At 40.3% G+C, this 22,876-nt stretch overlaps 1 protein-coding gene across 1 annotated transcript; it reads left to right on the forward strand.

The window, feature by feature from the left end:
* Positions 1–8,181: 8,181 nt before the first annotated feature.
* CAT (catalase) lies at positions 8,182–21,818 on the forward strand. The gene is made up of 13 exons (XM_066552515.1): positions 8,182–8,417; positions 11,973–12,144; positions 13,017–13,127; positions 14,470–14,600; positions 15,199–15,303; positions 15,640–15,765; positions 16,181–16,372; positions 17,111–17,263; positions 17,380–17,518; positions 18,515–18,645; positions 18,955–19,062; positions 19,607–19,693; positions 20,121–21,818. The coding sequence occupies exons 1-13, from the start codon at positions 8,352–8,354 to the stop codon at positions 20,184–20,186; spliced, it is 1,587 nt and encodes a 528-aa protein (XP_066408612.1). The 5' UTR covers positions 8,182–8,351; the 3' UTR covers positions 20,187–21,818.
* Positions 21,819–22,876: the final 1,058 nt, after the last annotated feature.

A 22,876-nucleotide genomic window follows, 5' to 3' on the forward strand; every position in this document is an offset into this window, starting at 1 on the left:
TCACACTTTTCCAGCATCTTCCTTCCCAGTTTTTATGTGAATGAACAATCTTTTGCCATCTCACCCATCTTGTGATGATGCAGAATGTGTATCCCACCATGGTTTTGCTACAGCAGAAGAGCAAGTGTAATTCCAACCTCAAAAAGTAAAATCCTGGGGAAAAAACATTAGGGAAGCAATCCCATACCAAGGTTTCAAATCTAATTGTCAGCTCAGTACAGGCACACGTTGTTAATTAGCACTGTAGGCTCACCTTGTCAACGTGCAGCCTGAATAAACATAACACCATCCACCTCCTCGGATCCCTAATTCCAGTTATGACACAGGGCTGCTTGTTATCACATAATCCAGGAATATTTTTCCAACAAGGAGATGGCTGACAGGCCAATTTGTGATTGCCACTCAGGATGAAACACATGCTGGAAGCAATGGGGAGATAATGACCCTTTTTTTCCCTTTGCCTGCATCATTGGGAAGGAATTCCCGGGACACATCACCTGTGACGGAAGTGCCACAGTGCTCTGTAGTATTCTGTGCATGGCACAGGCAGAACCGATCCCCAAAAAATATAGGAACAGTCTGGATGATTCAGTAAAAGTGGGGCTGTTCCAGGAGCCATCAGTACTTAATAAAATGGTGAGTCAGAATGTATCAGGATTTGACTAAAGGATTAAGTTAAACGAAGAATGGAGGGTGGATATTGTAAGATAAGTCATTATGGATCACAGCAAAGCTCCCTGTTCAAAAGTACCAAAATAGAGGGGGATAGACCCAGGTCTGCCACCAGTCCACAGGGGAATACGGGAATACTTAAAAAGAATTCTCAAGTACAATGGGATAGGAAATATTGGTTGCAATCCCTAGGAGTGGTGAGAAAGCAAAGGAGGAGACCATCATTGTAGAAGAAGACAGTGAAAAGCCTCAAGAATCTCAAGAAAATCAAGATATCTCAGCCTTCCATATCTTGAAGACTATTTTCAGTTTCAGGAATATGTATGGATAAAAACACCAAACAGAAGAGGGATCAGCACATTGTGAAAACAAGTAAAGAACCTCTCTACCATACTAAGAGCAAAAGAAAAGGAAAAAAAAAGAACCTTCTCAAATAACATGATAACCAGAGGACTACTGAAAAAGAATTGTTTTCACCCTGGGAGAATGAAAAGTAGTTGGTGATCAAAACTAGGCCAAATTTCCATGCTTAGTATGTTGTAGTGCTCTTTGTTGTAGCTGTAAAAATATATCAAATATTTTTAGACCAAAAGTATTGAAAAAAACTAAGTGAAAAATGTATATTGCTCTAAAAATTTTATAGAAGTCCACATTACAGGTGAAGACCCAATTGTGCTGTTCAACCACTGCCTTTAATCCAAGGAAAATAGGAAATGCAACCAAAGCTGGGTGGGAATGCTGATAGGATAGATCCCTGTAGATCTGTGCAGGAGGGTTTAGTGTATTTATGAGTTTGGTGGTTTGGAAGCTATGATCTGTATTTCATTTTTATGCCCACATCAGAGGTTTCTTGGCAGTGTAAAGGGCTTGTAAACCTCTTGTAAATATCTTAGAAATGTCCAGCCAGGGTGCAGGTAGCAATTAGGAGCTGGAAAGAAACATGTCAACTAACCTGGTAGCTTAGCATCAACCTCCAGGGAAAAAAGAAACCCAAAACACACAAAGAATTTGTTACAGTTTCCAGGTCAAAATAATTATTTTAGCAACTTTTGTAAAGATGAACATTCTAGAAACACAGTTCTTCAAACACATTAAAAGCTGGCAGTCTTTAGGATGTGTAAAAATGAACTAAATATCTAAGTAAAGACACTGTAATTATGGAATTGTTATATGTATATTTTGAGCTTCCATAATTCCAACTTACCTATTTGAGGCAATGAATTTTCTGTGAACAGAAAAATGAGGTCAATTGTACAGAAGAGGACTTGGGCTTAAAGAGCAGGAAAAAATCCACCCTTTGTTTTCCATGCACCTACCTGTGCTCAAAACAGCCAGGGGCTTGTCCAGGACTAATTCAGGAGCAGGTCCCTGGCAGTTTGTAAATGTTAAACAAATCAATGGCCATCTCTGCAACCCATAATGATTTAGAACTAATTGCTTTTAGGAAATGACTGGAGCAACAACTCAAATGCTGATAGCTGGGGCAAAGGGCACCAGCAAACTGCTGGCCAGATGGCAGGCACTGGGCTGGAAGAGTTATTTTATATTTATCTAATATCCCACTAACCCCAGGATTTTTTTTGCAGCCTTTCATGTTGTCAGAATGAAGATGTTTAAGCAGGTGGTTTACTTCTTGCCGCTCTTCAATCCTTAGATGTCTCCTATTATGATGGAAAACAGACTGAGAATGGCAGCTACTTCAAGTGGAAAAAAAAAAGGCTAAAATTTTCACATCAAAATAAAAACTGATTTTCAAAGGTACTGAAACTCCTATCGATTCCAGCAAGACTAATTAGTGTGCTGGTGTCCTGGGATTAATTATTCCCTGTGCTCTACTTGCTACCATCTCAAGGGACAAACCTAAATGGTTGTTATTGCTCTTAAACAGGACACCTCAAGAGACAGCTACATCCATCTTCTAGAATAAAGCAGATTTTTCAAACTGCCTTTATTTCACAATTCATTAAAATCATCTTTAAAAAAATCCGTTTTGTTTAGCATCTATTAATCAGCTAGAGACATTGAAAATTAATCAATCTAAGTATATTCAAGTGTGTGTGTATTTTCAGGGCCAAAAAAAGCAAAAGAGAAAACATTTTAAACTCTACTTGGATTATAAACACCTAGAAAATGCTATTTCAATGGGATCTTGCAGGCTGTCTCCACACTGGAATTTGCAGCAATTCCATGGGAAGCTGACCCAACCAGTCAGCAGAGTGGATTACTACCCATGTGGAGAGCTTGCTGATGCCCTGGCACACAAATGCCATGTGTGCCTGCCAACATGGTCACCTGGCAAGAGCCTTTGATGTCCCTCTGCTTGCAGGGTGCCCCATCTTTCCCAACTCACTGAAACAGAAAGGGATCAATCCAGCATTCCTCAGGACACCTAAATACCACTGGCTGCCTGACTCCAACCTCTCAGCTCTGCCTTGGTGAAAACATCAGATCTGGAGAATTTCTACCTCCTACTGCTTTCAAAGACAGTGACATTTCCTCTCCCAGTACCTCACAAATCCACTTGTTTGCCTTTCCTTGTTCTCCAGCATACATATTTGCTGTGGTTTCCACAAATTCATCTGTTTCGTTGCCATTCCACTGGCTGCTGTGTCTGTTGTTGATGGTTTTTCTCCATAAGCTCCCTGTGATGATATTTTATTTTCCAGTCAGCACTGTGATCCCATATTCCCAAGGAAATTCAGAAATCATCACTGTTAAGAACAAATTTTAACATTGTTTAGTACCAAAGTAACTGAAATTTGAGGTATGAGCTGTGCTGAAATCCATCATCACTGGTGTTAATGAATTATATCAATAATCTCTATGTGTCAGCCTAGAGCCCTACTGATGCAATTAGCTACACACATCTCTCCAAACTTTTCAAAGGCATGTGTCTGATTTTTCCTGGCCGTGAAACAATACCCTGATTTTCCAGTCCTGCTAGGCAGACAACGTTTTTAATTGCCTTTCATTTTCTGCAGCTTCAAGCTCCATTCATTTAGGATTCCCCTCTTTCTGCGGAATTGGAACACATGAAATGACACCTATAGTATCAAAGTATCTCTTGGATCAAACATCTATATTTATACATGCAAACATCCAGCATGCTAATTAAGCACTTGACTAATTTAAAGAACATGTGACTAAGTCATACGGAGGGTTGACCCATTTAAAAGCTTAAGAGCTTCTGTAACAACAGAACAAAATATGGCTGTGTTTGGCTTTAAATCTTTTCTTATGCAGAATGAAGCTTTAATGGGCTAAATCAGGTTCCAAAATGGAAGTTTTATGAATTGCCACTGGGTAGATGCTTCAGACAATGCTGCTAATAACACAGAGAACAAACGGAGAAAAACATTCATGTAGGCACTCTAACTTGTAAGGAAATCAAATTTGCATTAACAAAAAGAAAAGTGTGTGTCTATGATGTGAAATCATTTTAATGGCGCAGTTTTGAGGAGTAAAAACACAGAACTGAGGTATCCAGGATGCTAAAGATGTTTGAAAACACCACAACCCGAGAAGTGCTGCATTTCTTACCCTCTTTTTGTTCCTTCACTGATCTCAAGAAGTAGATTGCAGCCATCTTTGCAGCACTAAATATGAAGCACAAATTCTTTGTAACGATGATCACGAGTAGTTTATGAAAAGCAATACATTATTAGTAACAATTAATATAAATTAAGTAAATTCTATTTTTTGGTAAAAAAGGACTAGGTCTGGGACCACTGGCATTTACTAACCCCATACAAACCTCAAAGGTTGAAGACAACTGCTCCAAAATCACTGAAGTCATTCTCATCTACGGAGAATGAGAGAAGCAAAGAAAAACATGTTTGAAACACGAAAATTATTAATATTCTAACACACTTTTCTATATTTGAGGCTAATTTTTTTTCCTAGTAATTTAAATCAAGACTTTGCCCGAATAACTACAGCAGAGGAGGGTGAAAAATTACAAAACACAAAGCAAAGTTTCCTATCTTCCTTTCCCTGATTTTCTTCTAGGTGATTTTTTCACATTTTCTGTGCATCTCAGTATCTCACTCTGTCCTATGACACTCCAATGTGCTATTTCCCATGAAAGCCAGACTTCCTGCCTGCTTACTTTATTGTCCCCTCAATGATCCCTTAAAGCCCTCCTCTTCTGAAGATGTATTTCAGTGTTTTCCATGTTTTCCATTAGATCTGATGACTGAAAACACAAAATTGAACAGGCCACACACAATGCAAGTTACTGAGTGACTAACTTATCATCAAAGCTGCAAAATGTGCTCAGACCTATCTTACAGATGCAGAGATCCCCAGTTTATCATTAGCCATCTCTTGTTCCATCTCTCGTGCTCACACAGACACCTCAGCACGTGTCACCCCGGGGCTGGCTGATCTTTCACAGCGTGAACTCCATGGCTGTGTAATTGCCAGCTGGAGATACAAAATTGCCCTGGGTGTGTGTTGGGGATCAGCACAGAGAGAACGTTTTGTTTATTGCATTAAAACTGACATTAATTTGTTGTTTCCATTCATAAATCTGTTCTTTTCTAAAATAGAATAGCAACCTACTTCTGTCTGTGGCTGCCATAGCTACCCCTCAATCCTCTGCCATGTCATTATTCTTTGTTGCTCTTTCCATGCTTTTTCTGTGCCCTGATGTTTACACCAGGCATGACAGCAGAAGGATGAGTAGAAAAAGTTTCTGAGGTACTGCAAATATGTAAATATTAGATATTGATAGAGGCCAGCTAAAATTTCAGGTCTTGGGAATAGATTCATTACATTATTTCATAACTGGTCCACATGCAGTAGCTGAATTTGTTTTGTGACTGAAAATACACTCAGTCATATCAAGTATACTTTTATTATGTGAGCCTGAACCAGAGCTTTGATGTTTTTCTGACCTTATTCCTTGAGGCTCAGAGTAGAAAACATCACCTCCAGATGCATAATTTGGATCCTCTGGAAGATACAAGTTTGAATATTGAAGGGTCAATAAGCCTCCCAATCCTGTGGTAAGTGTTCTCATCAACAATCAGTTTTATTATGAAGTCAGCACACTCTCTCTCTCGTGCTTCTCTTTCCTGATCTCTTATTTTAGAAGTCATCTTGTCCCCCGTGCTTCTGTGGTGGAGTTAAACGCTCTGGCTCTGCAGCAGAGGCACTCAGAGTGTACAGATGTTGTTGTAGGGAGCTTGGGAACATTTGCAACTCTGATTTAATCACGGAACAAGCAGGGACCAAGGCAGCCAGAGAGGGCTGCTAGATGTAGCATGAAAGCTTGGGGTGCTTGTGGAACTTATTTAGCAAAGCAAGAGGCACTATTGACCTGCTACTCAGCTAATTCTGGATCCTTCCTTTGGGTGTAAATCACTGAGCTATGTGTAAACTCTATTTACAGCACAATCGTGTGTGTGACACTGACCTCATAGTTTGTGTTTAAACTCACTTTAAATACAACAATACACGAATGCTAAGCACTCTGTGTTTTAATCTCCCCAAATCTTAATTAAGGGCAAAGTGTGGTGTGGATCATGCCTCAGAAAGTCATGTGGCAGCAGAGAACCAGTCTCCCCAGGTAAATAAAGATGATTAATTTGGAATTGTTTGAAGTTTGTTTACTTAATGCAGATATATAACAGGAGGCAAATAAAGTGCTGCAGGAAACAAATATCATCAAGATAGAAGAGGGGGGAAAGGAAAAAAATGAAGACACCCACAGCCAGATACCTGTGGAATTCAAACCAGCATTCACTGCTTTTTTTTTTCCTGAAAAGACATTTTCTAAGACAAAATTAGAGCAAGGTGAGAGGCGAAAGTATTTGTGTCACACTGAACTTTGCCTTTGACATTTCTTATGAAATGCAGTCACTTGGTTTTAGTTAAGCTGAAGTGCAAACACTGTTTGCAATAGGTGCCACTGGTGTTGCCATCTTCTCTCTCCTGAGTTTTGGTTTGGGGTTTGCATATTTCCTTAGCTGATATTTAATCTCTTGTTTGTTTTTTATACAGGCATACACATGTAAATATATATATATATATGTGTATATGCACATATATCCTTTCCTCTAGCATATAATAAGGGTTCATAGGAAAGGAAAGAAGTTTTTGCAAGTTACTCTTACTTTGAAACAGATTTGTGACCAGCAAGTTTATCTAAACATGTTGGCCTGCTTAAAATTTAAAGTGTTAAACTGTAAAAGAAAAGCAAATATTGACTGTTCATGAAAATGTTCACATTTCCCCCAATTTGCTGGTTAAGCAAACTGAAATAGCAATTATTGATTAAAAAAAATTATGTGGGCAATCCTATTATTAAATCTAGGTGTGGTAGGTGTAGTCTGCTGATGGATATTTTATATAAAAATATGAGAAACATAAGCAATCTTCCTTGCCCTTCTTTATGTTGTTGGTTATCATGCTGAAGCAGAAAAGATTATGAGGCTTCAAGACATGAAAAAAATGTCCCAATAAAGGTTGAAGCAGAAAAAAAAAAAGAGTTTGCTGTTCTAAATTCTGCAGAAAAAGAATAGAATTAATGATATCCCCTGTATAGTGCAGACCTGAATTTGGGAGCTTTAACTCTCTAATCCATAATAACACATGGCAGATAAAGCAACTGTCTACTTGAAATAAGTTTGACTGTTCTTTGTATCTATTAAGACAAAGAATGTAGATATAATCTTTCAGATAAGGAGTTTAAGATGGATTATTTGCATTGTTCAAAGGTTTTACCTCAGAAATAGGAAAAATTACCAGCTTTTTATCATTCTTATCATCCTTAGTAGGTGCATGGGCCCCAAGCCAGGGATATTCTGCAGTATTATCAAAACTACTTGTGTCATATTTACTCACAATTTTTAAGTACAACCACATAATCCAGAACTGGGTAGGTTTTTAAGGTTAAAAATTCCAGTCACCTAAGAAATGCTCTTTTGTTGAGTGCATATGAGCAAAGTGAACCACCTCTACTCCATTTCAGGCACCAATATAAGAATAAGCCCGTATATAGTTCCACACTGATGTAATTTATATAGTTACATATTTTATATAGTTATATACCGGTCGCTTTGATTTTGCAATTTACAAATATTTTTTTCGCTGCTAAAGCAAACCCTCCCTCAGAAATTCCCTAAGTGCAGCTTTCACGGCGGCGAACCTATAACTTTTTCTATCACTGCACAACGCCTCCACCACCAGAAGTTTTAGAAATCTGCGGCATCTCAACAATGGGATTACAGCCGAAAAATCCCTTTCGCAGGGATTTTGGTAAATTTCGCAGGGGTATTGTTAAATTTCCTTTCAATTTCAAAGGAACCCGACAGCGCCGCCAGCCTCTCCCTCACAGAGTGAGGAGGGGGCAGGACCTCCCCGCCCATGATTGACGTGCCTTTAGACCAATCAGACCTCGCGGTGGCGGCTGGCCGCGGTGCTATTGGCCAAGGAGGTAGCGGGGGCGGGCGCAGGCGGGAGCGGGGCTGTATTGGCAGTGCCTCCCGCTACCCGTGGCTGCTGCGGGCGGGACGCGGCGGCGGCGCAGGGTCCCCGCGGGGTGACAGCGTGACCGGGCCACGACCTGAGCTCCCCGCTGCTGCTGCTGCCGCCGCCTCGCCGGGAGCGAACACAGCCCCGCCGCTCCTCTCCGCCTTGCCCTTGCTGCCTCGGGGGTCGCCGGAGACCGCAAAATGGCTGACGGGCGGGACGACGCCGCGAACCAGCTGAAGCAATGGAAGAACCAGCGGGGCTCGCAGGTACCCGCCGGACACCGCCGCTCCCCGGTACCCCCGTGCCTCGCATCCCGCGGGAGCCGCGGCGCCGGAGGGCGCAGAGCCCAGCGGGATGCGGCGTCCCCGGGGCGGTGGCGGAGGGGGAGGCGCCCTCGCCCCCTCCCGGCCTCGCCACCACGGCTTGGAGCTGTGCCCGGGAGCAGCGAGGCACGGAGGGATGGAGGCTGCCAGCTGGCCCCGAGCGACACGGGCGGGCAGCGCTGCCTGGCCGCGGCCGCTCCTTCCTGGCAGCGCCGGGGCTGCGCTGTGCCCCAGCCGCGGGCCCGCGGGCAGGAATGGGGGCGATGTTTTTCTGTCTTAAATCAGGAGTTTGCGTTTTAAGTTTGCTGTCACGGCGGTAGAGCCCGGTGAAAGTGCGACTAGGGAATAATAGAAAGGATAAAGCACGTTCAGCAGTGTGTGCAGGGCCAGGAGTTGGACTCGGTGATCCTTGTGGCTCCCTTCCAGCTCAGCGTATTCCGCATGACCAGACCGAAGGGAAATTTTAGGAAGAAATTCTTCCCTATGGGATTGGTGAGACCCTGGCACAGGTTTCCCGAGAAACTGTGCCTGCCCCATCCCTGGAAGTGATCAAGGCCAGGTTGGACGGGCCTTGGAGCAACTTGGGATAGTGGGAGGTGTCCCTGTGTCCCTGCCCGTGGCAGAGGGTGCAGTTCAATGACCTTGAAGATCCCTTCCAACCAACCCAAACCATTCTCTGGTCCTATGAAGTGGACTGGGACAGGTAGCTGACTGAAGTCATAAGGGCATGTTATCAACAGCATGCCACTCAGTCATCTGAAGATATAGAATAGACTCCAGATATCTAGGTTAAGGTGTAAATGTTGCAAGAGTTCACTTCCCTTCTTCGTCATGTCGCTGTGACAGTTTCCACGTGTCGTTTCTGACAGAAATGTGTATTTGCTACTAAATACACCGTGCTGGTTTTAAGTGGCAATTTTGCAAGATGCAAGTGGATGTTTCAGTTCCCATTGGAGCTGTTAAGTCGTCTTAATTTTATTTTTTCCCTTGCTTCTCAAAGGTACAGTGTGAAAACTACCTGATGACTTGTGACTCCATCATATCCTAGCATGTGTCATAGTAGTTCCTTTTTTATCCATGAGTAATTATTTTTGTAGGGATGTCGGCTTTTCTGTAGCAAAGCAGCGTTTGAAAAGAGGCCAAGGTTAATTTGGAGATTGGGAGGCAACCCAAAGCCTGTGTTGCATAAGGAGTCATGAGACTTTAAGATAGAAAGTAGGGAGGACTTATTAGAATTTTAAAGTGAGTTGTATGAGGTGCAAAGTATCAGTAATGCCTGGAAGTGTGTACTTTGATGTGTGCTGTTTGCCACAGCAGCGACTAAAATTCTCCTGGCTTTCTTTCCCTTCTTTTTGTCATGGCAGGTTAGTGTAATGAAATACAGATCTGAAAGTTCTTACCCATCAAGGTTTGGGCTGTGTGCAGCTCCCAACCAAATGAAAACACAGGCATCAAACAAACTCGGGTCCAAAAGTAGTGTGAGAGTTCTTCTTTAAACTATGGTGTGGGTTTTTTTTCCTCTCTGGAACTTATTTTGTGTGCCCCTCATAACGTTATCCTGAAACTAAAGTGACTATCTCCTTCCACTAAGTAAATGAATATTTTTTACTTCTTATGTGAAAACTAGAAAGTCTTCCTACACAAAGGAGACTGTACAGCCACAAAGCTGTTAATTTTTTTACAACCTTAATATCAACAAGTTGTGGTTTTAGCAACTACTTCTGGTGGCCTTAAATATTGGCGTTATAGAATAGTCTTGTCTGTAATAAATATGCAGTGGAAATATACTGAGAACAATTTCTGCTCTTGCATATTTCCCATAAGAAGCTATAGATAACCTCTTGATTTAAGCAGATGTTTGTTTGTTTGACTTGAAATACAAATTTGGCTTTATTTAACTTCCCTGTAACTTTCTGACATCATGTTTATGTTTGTAACCAGTTACTTATTGTCTTTTGTAATGTTTGTGCAGATTTCGGTGTAGGTGAGGGTTCCAGGCATCCCAAAGGAATTGGATTTATGCTTAAAGCTTTATACTAATGAAGTGGTGAAGGTGCAATAAAGAACGTGGATATTTTGGGAATCCAAGCCAGCTGCAGTAGCACGTGCTGCACGTTAGTAGCTACACAGTGGAAATGCACTTATCCTGTCAAATGTCTTTTATGTGGTTATTCATGGACCTGAGTGAAACAAAGGTGTCTGGAACTCCCTGTGTTCTCTGCCTCATCCAGAGCTCTGGGTGTGGATGTGAATAATTGTCCTTTCCTTGTCATTCTGGGTTGCCTTTTGGGGGGAATAAAGTCTTCTATCAGATGGGAATTTTGTCTGTTTGCAGTAATTAACCCCCTTAAAGCAGAACTTAGGGTAAGAATTGGAACTTTATGCAGTCACTGTTAGAATAATGAATGCTTTTCTCATCAAGAGTTGCTTCTTCCTTCTCTCCACCATCCCTTTTCATTTATGGAATTTTAAAAGGGGGGAGAACTCGTCAGGAAGGGCTGAGGGAGTTTGTGCTGGTGACGTTCAGGTGTGTGGATGCTTCTGGATAGTGTGGATAGAGAGGCCATATGGAATTATGTCATTTTAGTGCAAGCTATGATTCTGTTTGAGCTCACCCTGTTGCAAATTTTGTCTTTATTTTCTTTATTTTTTCCTTTGTCCTTATTTGTTTTTGTGTTCTTCTAAGTCCTTTACAGGGGTCCTAACAATAAATGTACTCCAGAGAAAACTGAAAACTGTGACCAACAGGTCTCTGGGGCTGATGTGCCTTTCTCACTACATTTTCCACAGCACCCAGTAAAACAGGAATATTGCCTTAGAGGAGCATATAACCCCACATGTGATGCAGATAAAGTCTTTTCCACTAGAATCTTTTTATGAGAAAGTAGGAGTGCACTCAGTTCTAGTGCAGGTGTTTCTTGAAGTTGTAGGACATTTCCTGGCAGTAGAGTTTCTTAGGGCTTGTGTTAATCTTAGTCCTCCCATGGTGCAGGAGTCTAAAATGATGATTCCTCAGGTGTTCCTACTTCTGTTGTTTTCCATAACTCTTCCAGACCAACACTAATTAAGGAAACCCCATTTTAGTCTGGTTGTAGCTCTTTGCTTATGTCTCTACCCCTGTACTGACATTACCACCTTCTTCCTCTCCTTTCTCCCTTATTTTCCAGCAGCTACTCCTGTTTTAGTTTTTTTTTTTTCCATCCCATATTTTTCTTGAAGCGAGATCAGTAGTCCTGAGAAGAAACATTTCTGAACTAAAAAACGTTCCTGGATTTTACATGACTTAACTCCCCTTCTTAAATTGTCCTAAAACTTAGCTTTGTAATTTAGGTAAACATCTGTATGTTCTGTGATTTCCCGCAGAATCTCAAGTCATTTTGCCACTTCTTGTTGATATGTTCTGTGACATGTAATGGTTGAAAAGTCATGCACATTGTGTGGCTCAGATACAGAGGGTTTTTAATTCTGGTGTTGAAAGTGTCTTTCTCTTGCTTCCAGAAACCAGATGTCCTGACCACAGGTGCTGGGAACCCCATTGGGGATAAGCTGAATATCCTGACAGTGGGGCCACGTGGACCTCTTCTTGTCCAAGATGTTGTTTTCACTGATGAGATGGCTCACTTTGACAGAGAGAGGATTCCTGAGAGAGTTGTGCATGCAAAAGGGGCAGGTGTGTTTAAAATCACATATTTTCTCTGTGTAGAATTAAAGAGCTTTTGAGTAAATGTGTAGATTGTGGTGCATAAATTACATTGTTGTTTATGATTTAGTGTTACTAGCTATAATAAATCTGTAGAAACAACAGTGGTAAGGCCTGGTTTAAAAGAACTCAAAACTTGAAGCACTGAAAAATTGTTTACAAAAATGAGAGAAAATGTGGTTATAGCCCTTCAATTTTTACTGTATCTGTTGTAGTCTCTGCTTCTTCTGTCTGTTCCTCCCCATCTCTATTCTAGTTAATGTTGTTGGCATGTTACTTAGTAGAGAATTTGGCTTTGTCTTCTAATGTATGTCTGCCAAAGCAAGCTGATAATCTAATATTTAAACTAAAAAACCTTAAACCTTTAAAAATTATTATTGATCTTAGTAAGGTAGAATTAGTACCTGGAGTTTTACCATGTATTGCCCTAGAAAGAGCAAATATGGGGCTGTATTTAAAATGTGACTGTACATGGGAAAAGTTCCTCTGTGGGGGTGGAAAGGATTGTGTTGCTTCACCCAGCTTACAGATGCACCAAAAATTCTGCAACTCGTAGAAGGATTAAAGAAATACCTGCCTTGTTCCCAGATGAATACACAGATCTTGGCAGAAGAGCATCTTCTGTGCTGCTGCAGGGAGCTGCTAACAGTCAGTTAAGGAGGAGAGACCGAGCAAATAGTTTGTGTTAAATCAGTTTCATTTTGTGAAAGAAAATGGAGTGTTTAGAGCGTTGTTTAAACTGGTGTACTTCCCTTGGACTTTAAATTGTATGTTAACAACAGACAAGCTGGGAGTGAGAGGAAGGTACCTAGATCTGATATTTTGAACTTGCTGTTCTTCAGGAGCCTTTGGCTATTTTGAAGTCACCCATGATATCACCCAGTACTGTAAGGCAAAAGTGTTTGAGCACATTGGGAAAAGGACTCCGCTTGCCATCCGCTTCTCCACTGTTGGTAAGGCTCTAAATTCACTTTGTGTCTTCTGCATGTGTGCCCTGAGAGCACTGTTTGCATTGTGGGGCACTTAAGGGTGTCTGCAATGCTTGCTTCATCTTCTCTGAAATTCACTTACATGGAAGACCTTAAGCAGCTTTTGCCCCTTTCTGTCAGAGCTCTCTGGAGACACTTTTCTGTCTGAAATGTGAGAGAGAGGGCAGCCCAAGCTGTTTTTTTTCTGACAGAAAACTTGCTTTGTTTCTGGTTGGATCACAATCAACTAATAAATTAAATACCTGTGATCTCTTATGCTGCAGGAATGTTTTGGGGATGAATGATAATCTAAGTAATAAACTAAATACTGGGCAAATAAAAACAATCTGCCATAAATAAACTCTGATTTCTTAAAGATTGGAATTCACAAACTAGCAAAATCTTAAATGCTATTAGTTGAAGGTGATTGTGATCAGTAGCTTGTCTGATAGAAAAACTATAATTCATGATGTGGATGTATTTAAAAGGAAAGAAAACCTAATGAGGATTCAGTTCTGGAAGTATTGGAGAGAAAAAAGTAGTCCAGCAAGGCTCAGGGAGCTGCTGGCTTTGGCCTACTGTCTGTTTCCAGTCTTAAATCCCTTAGGATTTAGAGGGTCCTGAGTGTTGTACAGGGTAAGGACACTGTGTTGAGTTTGAAATGTGGACTGCTGCTGGAGCAGGTTGTTGCATCCTTCCCTTCCCTTTGCCTGCCCTGTTTGGACACATTCCCTCCCTGCTCTTCTGGAATACACAAGGTTTTTAACGAGAGAATGAGCGTCCTACTGATTTCATCACAATTCAGCATTAGCTGTTCTGAGCATTTCTGGATCACTTCTGCTCAGGTGTTGTGCTAAGCACTTGTGCTCTGGTCCCATTGAAAATCCCATCCTGGGTGAAGCAGGAGGAATTAAAAGGATTACAGCTCTTCCATAGTGTTTTATTAGGCACGCTGGTTAGATTGCTACCTTTCAGATGAGAGCTTTCCCACTGGGATTTGGTGCACGGAAACAAATGTGGGTTTAGATGATTCAGCCTTAAAATCTGATGATGTCTCTCTTAGTGATAATGCAAATTCCACTCTTAATTGGCTCAAGTGGATATACTTGGTTTTTTCGTTTTTTTAACTGTGGCCTGAATGTTTGATTGGCTTTACATTTTTGAAAACTCACAGTGCCTGAAGCATTGTTGAAAATATTCCTACAGTTCCTTGGTGTAGAAAAGACTGGAACAAACCTTGCTCTTTTAGGATTTTATAGCCTATTTTCAGCTCATATTTATATGCATTTCCTATCCTAACACTTCTGTATGTTCATGTTTCTTCAAGCTGGAGAATCTGGCTCAGCTGACACAGTTCGTGACCCCCGAGGCTTTGCCATGAAGTTCTACACGGAGGATGGGAATTGGGATCTTGTGGGAAACAACACTCCCATCTTCTTTATTCGGGATGCAATGTTGGTGAGTAAGCACAAAAGGTGAGGGTACTTTGTGAGAAAGCCCAAAAGCTCATTTATATCTTGTTTTGGCTTCACTCAGAAGCAAAAAATTGGTTGTTGGTCAGATTGAACATTTTTTACTTAGAAATATGTTCTTAAACAAAAGTAAATCAAGAACTAAAGCTTGATAACTTAAGTGTTTTCATACTTTTCACTTGAACTTTTCACTTCAAAACCTTCTTGCCAATTCTTTTTATTAAATCTGGGGGTTTTGGTCTTTTGGCATTAGTTTGACAGCAGCTAGCAGAGGGGTTTTCCTTGAGTGCAGGAGTTCTGCACAGATATTTCATAGTATCTCTGTATTCATTTATGAGTCACATAAACACAAATATACAAATCTGAACAGCTTTATCTCTCACATTATCAACCACAAAATGAAAGCATTCTTTATCTCTGTTTATTCTAATTATGAATGTTTGACATTAATTTTACTGACTGGTCAGTGAGTTCATTTGTTTGGCAGGAAGGGTATGGCAGTAGAAGATTTTTTCTTTCAATGACCTTACAGCTTTGACTTTTTTTTCCCTCTCTTTTTCCTTTTCCCCTTCTGGACAAATTAGTTTCCATCCTTCATCCATAGCCAAAAGAGGAACCCTCAGACTCATCTGAAGGATCCAGACATGGTGTGGGACTTCTGGAGTCTTCGCCCTGAGTCTTTGCATCAAGTAAGCTTCTCCTGTGACTTTATTTTGTATGATTAAGATAATCATGTTATGACAGCAGGTTCTTAACTCTCTCTTTTCCATGTTTAATTTAGAAGTCTACGTAGTCTTATTTATATTTTATTTAAATAGGATTTTAAATTATTCATACTTATCTATGCTTACAGGGGAGTCAGTTTTATTTCATTAACACTTAAAGTAGAAATTCCTCAAGGAGTTCCTGACAACATTAACATAACTCCCAGTGATGCAGATTAACACAATAAACAAACAGTCTGGAGTGAAGACTTTCTCCTTGATATGCTGAGCCCATTCATAGTGTTGGATCCTTCTCTTCAGGTGTCTTTCCTGTTCAGTGACCGTGGCATTCCTGATGGCTATCGCCACATGAATGGATATGGATCACACACCTTCAAACTGGTTAATGCTGATGGAAGAGCAGTTTACTGCAAATTCCATGCCAAGGTATTGATTTTTTTTTATTATTTTTATTTGAAACTATACATCATACTGGATAAAAACCATAAAGATCTATGACTTTTCGAGTTTAATTCAGGCTCAAAGGTTTGTGGAGTCCTAGTTGAGTATCAGTTTCATACCTTTAACCAGTAGGAGAGGTATCTTTCTTCTTCTATTCTTTACTAGACTGTAAGAAACTCTTATTTGGGCATCTGTCTCTTGTTAATGGAGCACTATCAGTGAACTGATTTTTATCTGGAAGGCAGCTATTGAATGTACTATAAATCTAAACTCAAGTTACTGGGAGTTAGAACTTGGACAATCTCATTCTTGGATTATAAATCCTGTTAAAATCCATTCTTGATGAATCATCTCTGTAGTACTTTCTGCGTGCTGTAACTCGTGCTTTCATTGCTTTTAGACTGACCAGGGCATCAAAAACCTTTCTGTGGAAGAAGCAGGAAGATTGGCTTCTACTGATCCTGACTATGCCATACGGGACCTTTACAATGCCATTGCCAAGGGGAACTTTCCTTCATGGTCCTTCTACATTCAGGTTATGACCTTTGAAGAAGCAGAGAAGTTCCCATTTAATCCTTTTGATGTGACGAAGGTATGTCTGATAATTCTGGGAATATTCAGTTTCAGGTAGTTTTTAAGTGTATTCTTTATTGTAGAGCCACGATGAGCCAGGAATTCTGGAGATGAAGCTGTAGTTGTGTTATATCTGATGTTACTTTTCCTCAGGGAAATATGGATATGGCTTGATTCCAGGCCTGTAGATCCCATGGCTCTTCAGAAGTGTGATCTCAGATCAGAGTCACACCCTGAGCCTTGCTGGTCTCGTTTTGTCCCACTTCCAATAGCTGCTCCTAGGAATGCCTCATTGAAAGATAATGACATAAACTAGTGTTCCATAAACTCTTTTTTGCCTCTAACACCGTTCTCCCCAAGTGGCTAAAGACCTTTGAACTTAAAAAGTGCAGCTCAGATGGCAAAGAAAAGGCCAGTTAAGCCAGTTAAGCATTTTGAAGGAGCTGAAAACATTTGTGCCACCAGTTCCACCCACGCCCTGCTTCCCTAGGCAGCTTTTCAAGGGCCTGTGGGTATTTCGTTCAAGTACTCAAGTACTGAGATTATACTGGGATGACGAAATAAGTTGCATTAATAATCTGTGTTAATTGCAAAAGGCTTCTTAAAATAAGACATTCCTCAATGTTTGTTAAGAGAAAAGAAACTCAGTAATGTATTTTCCTAACCTAGACTGAAATCGGGTGAATTCTGCCTGGCAATTAAGCTGCATAATACTGTAATAATGTTGATTTTACTGGATGTGTGTTGTGTCTTACAGGTTTGGCCTCATGGTGACTACCCTCTCATCCCTGTGGGAAAGCTGGTCTTGAACAGGAATCCTGTCAACTACTTTGCAGAGGTGGAACAGATGGCTTATGACCCTAGCAACATGCCTCCTGGAATTGAGCCCAGCCCTGACAAAATGCTGCAGGTAAACAGGAGGTGTGACCTGAGGAGCATTGGTTACTTTGCTGCTCATGAAAGCTTTGAGTTGACATGCCCCTGTGTTTTACAAGTCGTGGTTCATGTTTGTGCTCAATGTTTTAGGGGCGCCTCTTCTCGTACCCTGACACCCACAGACACCGCCTGGGCCCCAACTATCTGCAGATCCCTGTCAACTGTCCCTTCAGAGCCAGGGTGGCCAACTACCAGAGGGATGGGCCAATGACTGTTTCTGACAACCAAGGTAGCCAGCTTTCAGTATAATGATGCTTAGGCACAGGCTGCAGCATTCTCTTCAATTCACAGGGGGCTTAATATCCATGTTTATTATCTTTACATACTTGTGTAGAATGTTTGTATATCTTCTCTGTTAATCCAATAAAGGAGACTTGGGATATTTGGATACAAGATGAGAAGTTTTTTCAAAAGTATAAAAAGCAAACAAAGCTTAATAAAAAGACCTTTAACAGGAAAGCAGTTTGTGGGAGAATACCCACAGTTAGGTTTTAGAGACTGACTTGGCTCAGTCCACTTCACTAAACTGCTTTGCTTTCAGATTTCTGAGAGATTGTGAAAGACAAAAGTGAAAATGCCAAGAGTAGAGCTGTCACTTCCCTTCTACTGAGCAGCTTCTGTTCTGTCAGGGTTTGCCCAATAGTGGCTGTTTTCCACCTGAGAGTAAACAAGGATGTACTTAAGCTGTGGCTCATGCCAAAATATGTGTTCCTCTGGGCTATGAATTCAGACACTCGCTGAGGGAGGAGAGGGAAATATTTGAAAAACAGGAACTTGAGGACAGCTGCTCTTGTCCCAGAATAGATAATGAGTTTATTTTTATGCAGTTCTCTTAGTTCACTAGGTGTTTAAAATACACCCCCTACACAGGGAAGCATTGTAGTACAGATAGGTGAATGATTGTGTTTTTATGCTGCCTTAAACTTCAACAATGACTGTCTATTATAATTGAGAAATATTGTTGTGAGAGTGGCCAGCTTTTCTTATTTTTGAATCAAATCAATATTCTCTGAAGAAAGCTAGTGGAAATTCTCTTTGTAGTAGGTGCTGTTAAGTACTGGCTTGAAGGTCTGGACAGAAAAATGCTGACAGCTGTTTTTAATAAAACTAATAGTAACTGAGTAATTGATTTAGATTCCTCCAAGCAAATAACATCCTCTGTCTTCTGACTTACTTGAAAGTGCTGCCATCTGATTGATTCGGTTTGGGGATTATTTTTTTCCAGGTGGTGCTCCAAATTATTATCCAAACAGCTTCACCGGTCCTGAGGATCAGCCCCAGTTCAAGGAGAGCCGCATGTTTGCTTCAGGGGACGTGCAGCGCTTCAACAGTGCCAATGAGGACAACGTGACCCAGGTGGAGCTGTGGGAAGGCTTTGTGCTGCTTGGTACACAATGAGGAGTGTGTAGGGTGTGGGTTAGTGTGAGCTCTCACAGAATCTGAAATTCAGATTTTGGGCATTGTTAGGTAGAGGCTCTGACTTGTTTTCTTGCCATTGTTGTCTGGAGAACGAGTTGTTGGCATATTTGCCAAAGAAAAACCCTGACAGATTGGATGCCTTTTAGATGTTTTGAGTATTTTAAGTGTTGCTTGACTAGGAAGTGAAAGCTATTTTTATTCACTTTTGGGACTATCAAAATAAACCTTTATTTCCTTTATGGGCAGGTGCGAGAATTTTACCTCAAAGTGCTGAACGAGGAACAGCGCCAGAGGCTGTGTAAGAACATTGCACATCATCTGAAGGATGCCCAGCTCTTCATTCAGAAACGAGCTGTAAGTGGCCTCTTTGGGGTTTATTCCAGGTTTTCTACCAGCCTAGTAACATTGTCATAATGGCTTCTGGAAAGGAAGATTAGGAATTCTCTGAAAAGGCTGGATTTTTTCTTACTCAGGAATTCTCATACTTAAATATTTGCCTATTTACACAATATAGCATCAATATATAATATGTTAAAGTAACTTTTTCCTGGGGGGAAGAATGGGACAGGTGTTGAACATATGTTTAGCTTGCTGTTTTAAAATTCAGATGACTGCTAGAGTAAGGTTTTGCTCTAAACAAGGAGAAGGCAATGAGGGCCAAGGAGGGATTGGATCCTTATCCTTCCCAGGGCAACTTCGTTTAAATTGAGAATGAGCTCTGTGTTGCACAATAGAAATAGTGTTTGAAGATGTTCATATCTTGTTTATAACTGATCAGAATTAAGCTTTTTTTCCTTATGATACCTACTGCTTGTAGCCCAGGAGGTGTGGTAAAGAACCCTCTTGAAATGGAGGAAAAAAATTCTTATTGCCTTTTCTGCTTTGTCTTCCTGTGCAGGTGAAAAACTTCACTGATGTTCATCCTAGTTATGGAGCCTGTATCCAGGCTTTGCTGGACAAATACAATGCTGAGGGTGGGCAAAAGGTATAGTAATGATTTTTGTAGCTGCATTTTGACTGGCTGTGAGTTATTTTGGCTTCTCCTGGAAATCCAATGACATGAGAAATTAGTCTTGATCCCCATTTGAGCTAAAGGCCAGAAGTCAGTGCTTGTAGAATTGCAGAATAAGAAAACACCACTCTAATAACAATTAAATGTTGATTAACTGGTGATGTACAAAGACTTTGTTTCAGTTGAGGTTTGTAGGGTTTCTGGAAGGTAGCTGCACATGATATAAAATGTGTTCAGGTTGGTTACCCACCCTTTGAGATGGTAAGGAAACATTGCCACAAGCCTTTCTTGGGCTCAGTGCTTGCTCCAAAGAACAACAACTCAGTTGATTCAATTTTTTCCTGCAGTTCTTTACTTTAAATGGAACTTGCTCTGAGTTTTTCTGTTGCTTTATTTTCAGGATGTAATTAGAACATATGCACAGTCCAGAACTCGTATGTCTGTCAAGGAAAGATCCAACCTGTAAATCTACAGAGCTGCTCTGAATTTTGCATCCTTCCAGCTGTACAAGAACCTGTCCAACGCTTTAATGAATGTAGCAGACTTGGGCCCAAGCACAGGAGTGTTTTACAGGTGTGGTATAATGAGCTCTCAAGTGCTGTCTGTACTCAAAACCAGGTAACACAAGCTCCTATCCTAGTGCCTTTCAACACTAGTGCTTTACTGCTTGATAACAACTTAGGGGATTTTTAAACAACTCATGGATAAGAAATTGTTTTAATTTCTAGGAGCAAACAGAAATTTAATCAAAGTACTGCTTCATTTTTTTTGTTGTACAACTTTCTTGGCTGAATCACACAGTAGAATTTCTATAAGGGCACTGTGATTGCCCTCATGGAGAAACTGCTTAAAAAGTTGATGCTGTTCAGTATTTCTAATAAAATAATTAATTACCTGTCTGTATTTATAAATACATCTCTTGAATTTCATTTTTGGCCTTCCAGAAGTAAAATGATACCCAGTACTTTGAGTAAAATGTTGGTATGTCTCATTCTTTATGAGAGAGACAAAGCTAATTACAGAGTTTAATCTAAATACAGTTCAGTTTTATTCCCAATATATATTTTAAGATCATCTTTGTTTACTAATGCTGTGTTGGGATATAACTGACATAAGGGAGGTAGCAAAGGATATTTTATTATTCCATGTACTGTTCAACCAAATTGATTACACCTTATAGCACTTTCAGGGGTAGGAGAGTAAATTGTACTTTCTAAACTGTAAGAATTTAAATAGAAAATACTAACATGCCAAATATTAATAAATAAACCTTCTAATGCATTAATATTGAAATTCAAGCTCAAGAAATTTCAAAACCATTCCCAGTGGTTGCTGAAATTCTTGTTGTACTGCAATAATTTGCTGTTGCTATTTCTTGATCAAGCCAGGGCTAATTTTTAGTTTGATCCTTTCATTAAGGCAGCATGTTTGTATGAATGTCAATATCTAGTAAATATGTCTAAAACCTGATTTGAGGCATGCTGTAATGTTACCCAGCATTTGCAGTTTAGTTCAATTGTGCAAAAAATCTTGGGACCCCAGTTATGTGATAATTATTATCCAAGCTAAATGCAAAGCATTTCAGAGCACAGCTACTGCTCTTAACTCAGGCAGATGTAAAAAATGCAAATCATAGCAGTTTGGGGGTGATTTGTCAATAATCACTGCATTTCTGGGTCTGCCTTGAGTTGTATTTTGACTAGGATTACTTCCTGATTTAAGTGTGAATTCCTAAGAATGGTGGCAGGTAAAGAAGAGTAGATACTAAATGCTGTTCTGTTAATTTTCAGAGAATGTTACTTGCTCTGTGATTAAATTATCTACCAACCTCTTGTGAAAAATCAACTGGGGTAGAGGTGCAGTAACATAATATGAACTGATGACCTACTGTATTCTAGGATTCCATTGGCTTTTTACCTGATCAGGCATGTGGGATTATCAGGCATGGTGATTGGGTGGGAATATTTTGTGCTGGAGAGAATCCTGACAAGTTTTGGAAAAGAGTAAACAAGGCCTGGTCTTCTAATTTTGGTTGTGTCTGCTAAGTGATTTATATGGTTGTCTTCTTTTATTTCTGAAATAAATGGAATGAAAAATCTCTTGGCAACATGTTTTCTGTGCAAATGTCTTCAAACACTTTGTGTTAATCTAGGAAGTTCATACATCCCTTCATCTGTTTTTCTGGAGGTGGTGCAGAAGCTGTAGGTTGGATGTATTTTCTGCAGATAACTTTTGTTTTAAAAACTCACATGTCAACTCCACAGTTGTGTTTAAATGACTTAAATGGCCTGTGTTCTATGCTAAACTGGCCATGACAAGTGTACAGAAAACTTAGCTTTTCCCAAAGCTGTGGAGAGCACTAGGCAACACTGGAAGGACAATAATGTTATTTCTTAAAAAAACAAGACAATAAATCCATTTACACCTTCTTATTTTGAGACTAACGAGACTGTTGACATTACAGAACAGCAGTTTTGTTTTGTTTTTGTGTTCTGTTCAATTAAAATCAAACATTCCTTTGCCATGTTGTTGCAATATGATTTCAGTGATCTGTAAATCAGAATTGCTCAACATTTTCTTATTCCTGTTGTATTTTAGATGCACATCTCCAGCAGTGGATTTGGGAATGAATTTGAAACTAATGTTTGGGAAATTACAGCTTCTCCAGCAGTACCTCTTCTTTTAATAGGCCTTCATTCCTAGGTTATTTTTCCTTCCCCAATATATTGGAACTTGAATATCCAAAAACCATGAGCAGATTTCAGAATCACATTTTTTATAGTGAACTGTGCCAGGAGATGAGGAAGTTTATGGGATTGCTAAATGTTATGTGGGGAGAAAAAGGGTGAGATAGGTTTCAATCAGACTTTCCAGTGCTTCAGAGATGTTGGAAAAAGCCCTGATTTCCTTTCTGTAGTGCAGCTTATTGATTGGAATTGCCTGCTAAGCAGTGTTTGGGTATCCATAATTTCAGCTTCCAGTAAACCAATCACTTTGTTTTGCCAAATATTCCATACCTGTTGCTCATCTTGCAGAAAAAGGCTGTTTGTTCTCTGTTTGTACATCTCATCCATGAATTCTTGCAGGCAGGTGAGTCACCATTTTCTCACAAAATGTTTTATGAGGAGGATGAAGCCCTGGCTCAGGATTCCAAAG

Source organism: Molothrus aeneus, chromosome 6 (genome assembly GCF_037042795.1).
Source record: "Molothrus aeneus isolate 106 chromosome 6, BPBGC_Maene_1.0, whole genome shotgun sequence".
Lineage (NCBI taxonomy): Eukaryota > Metazoa > Chordata > Aves > Passeriformes > Icteridae > Molothrus > Molothrus aeneus.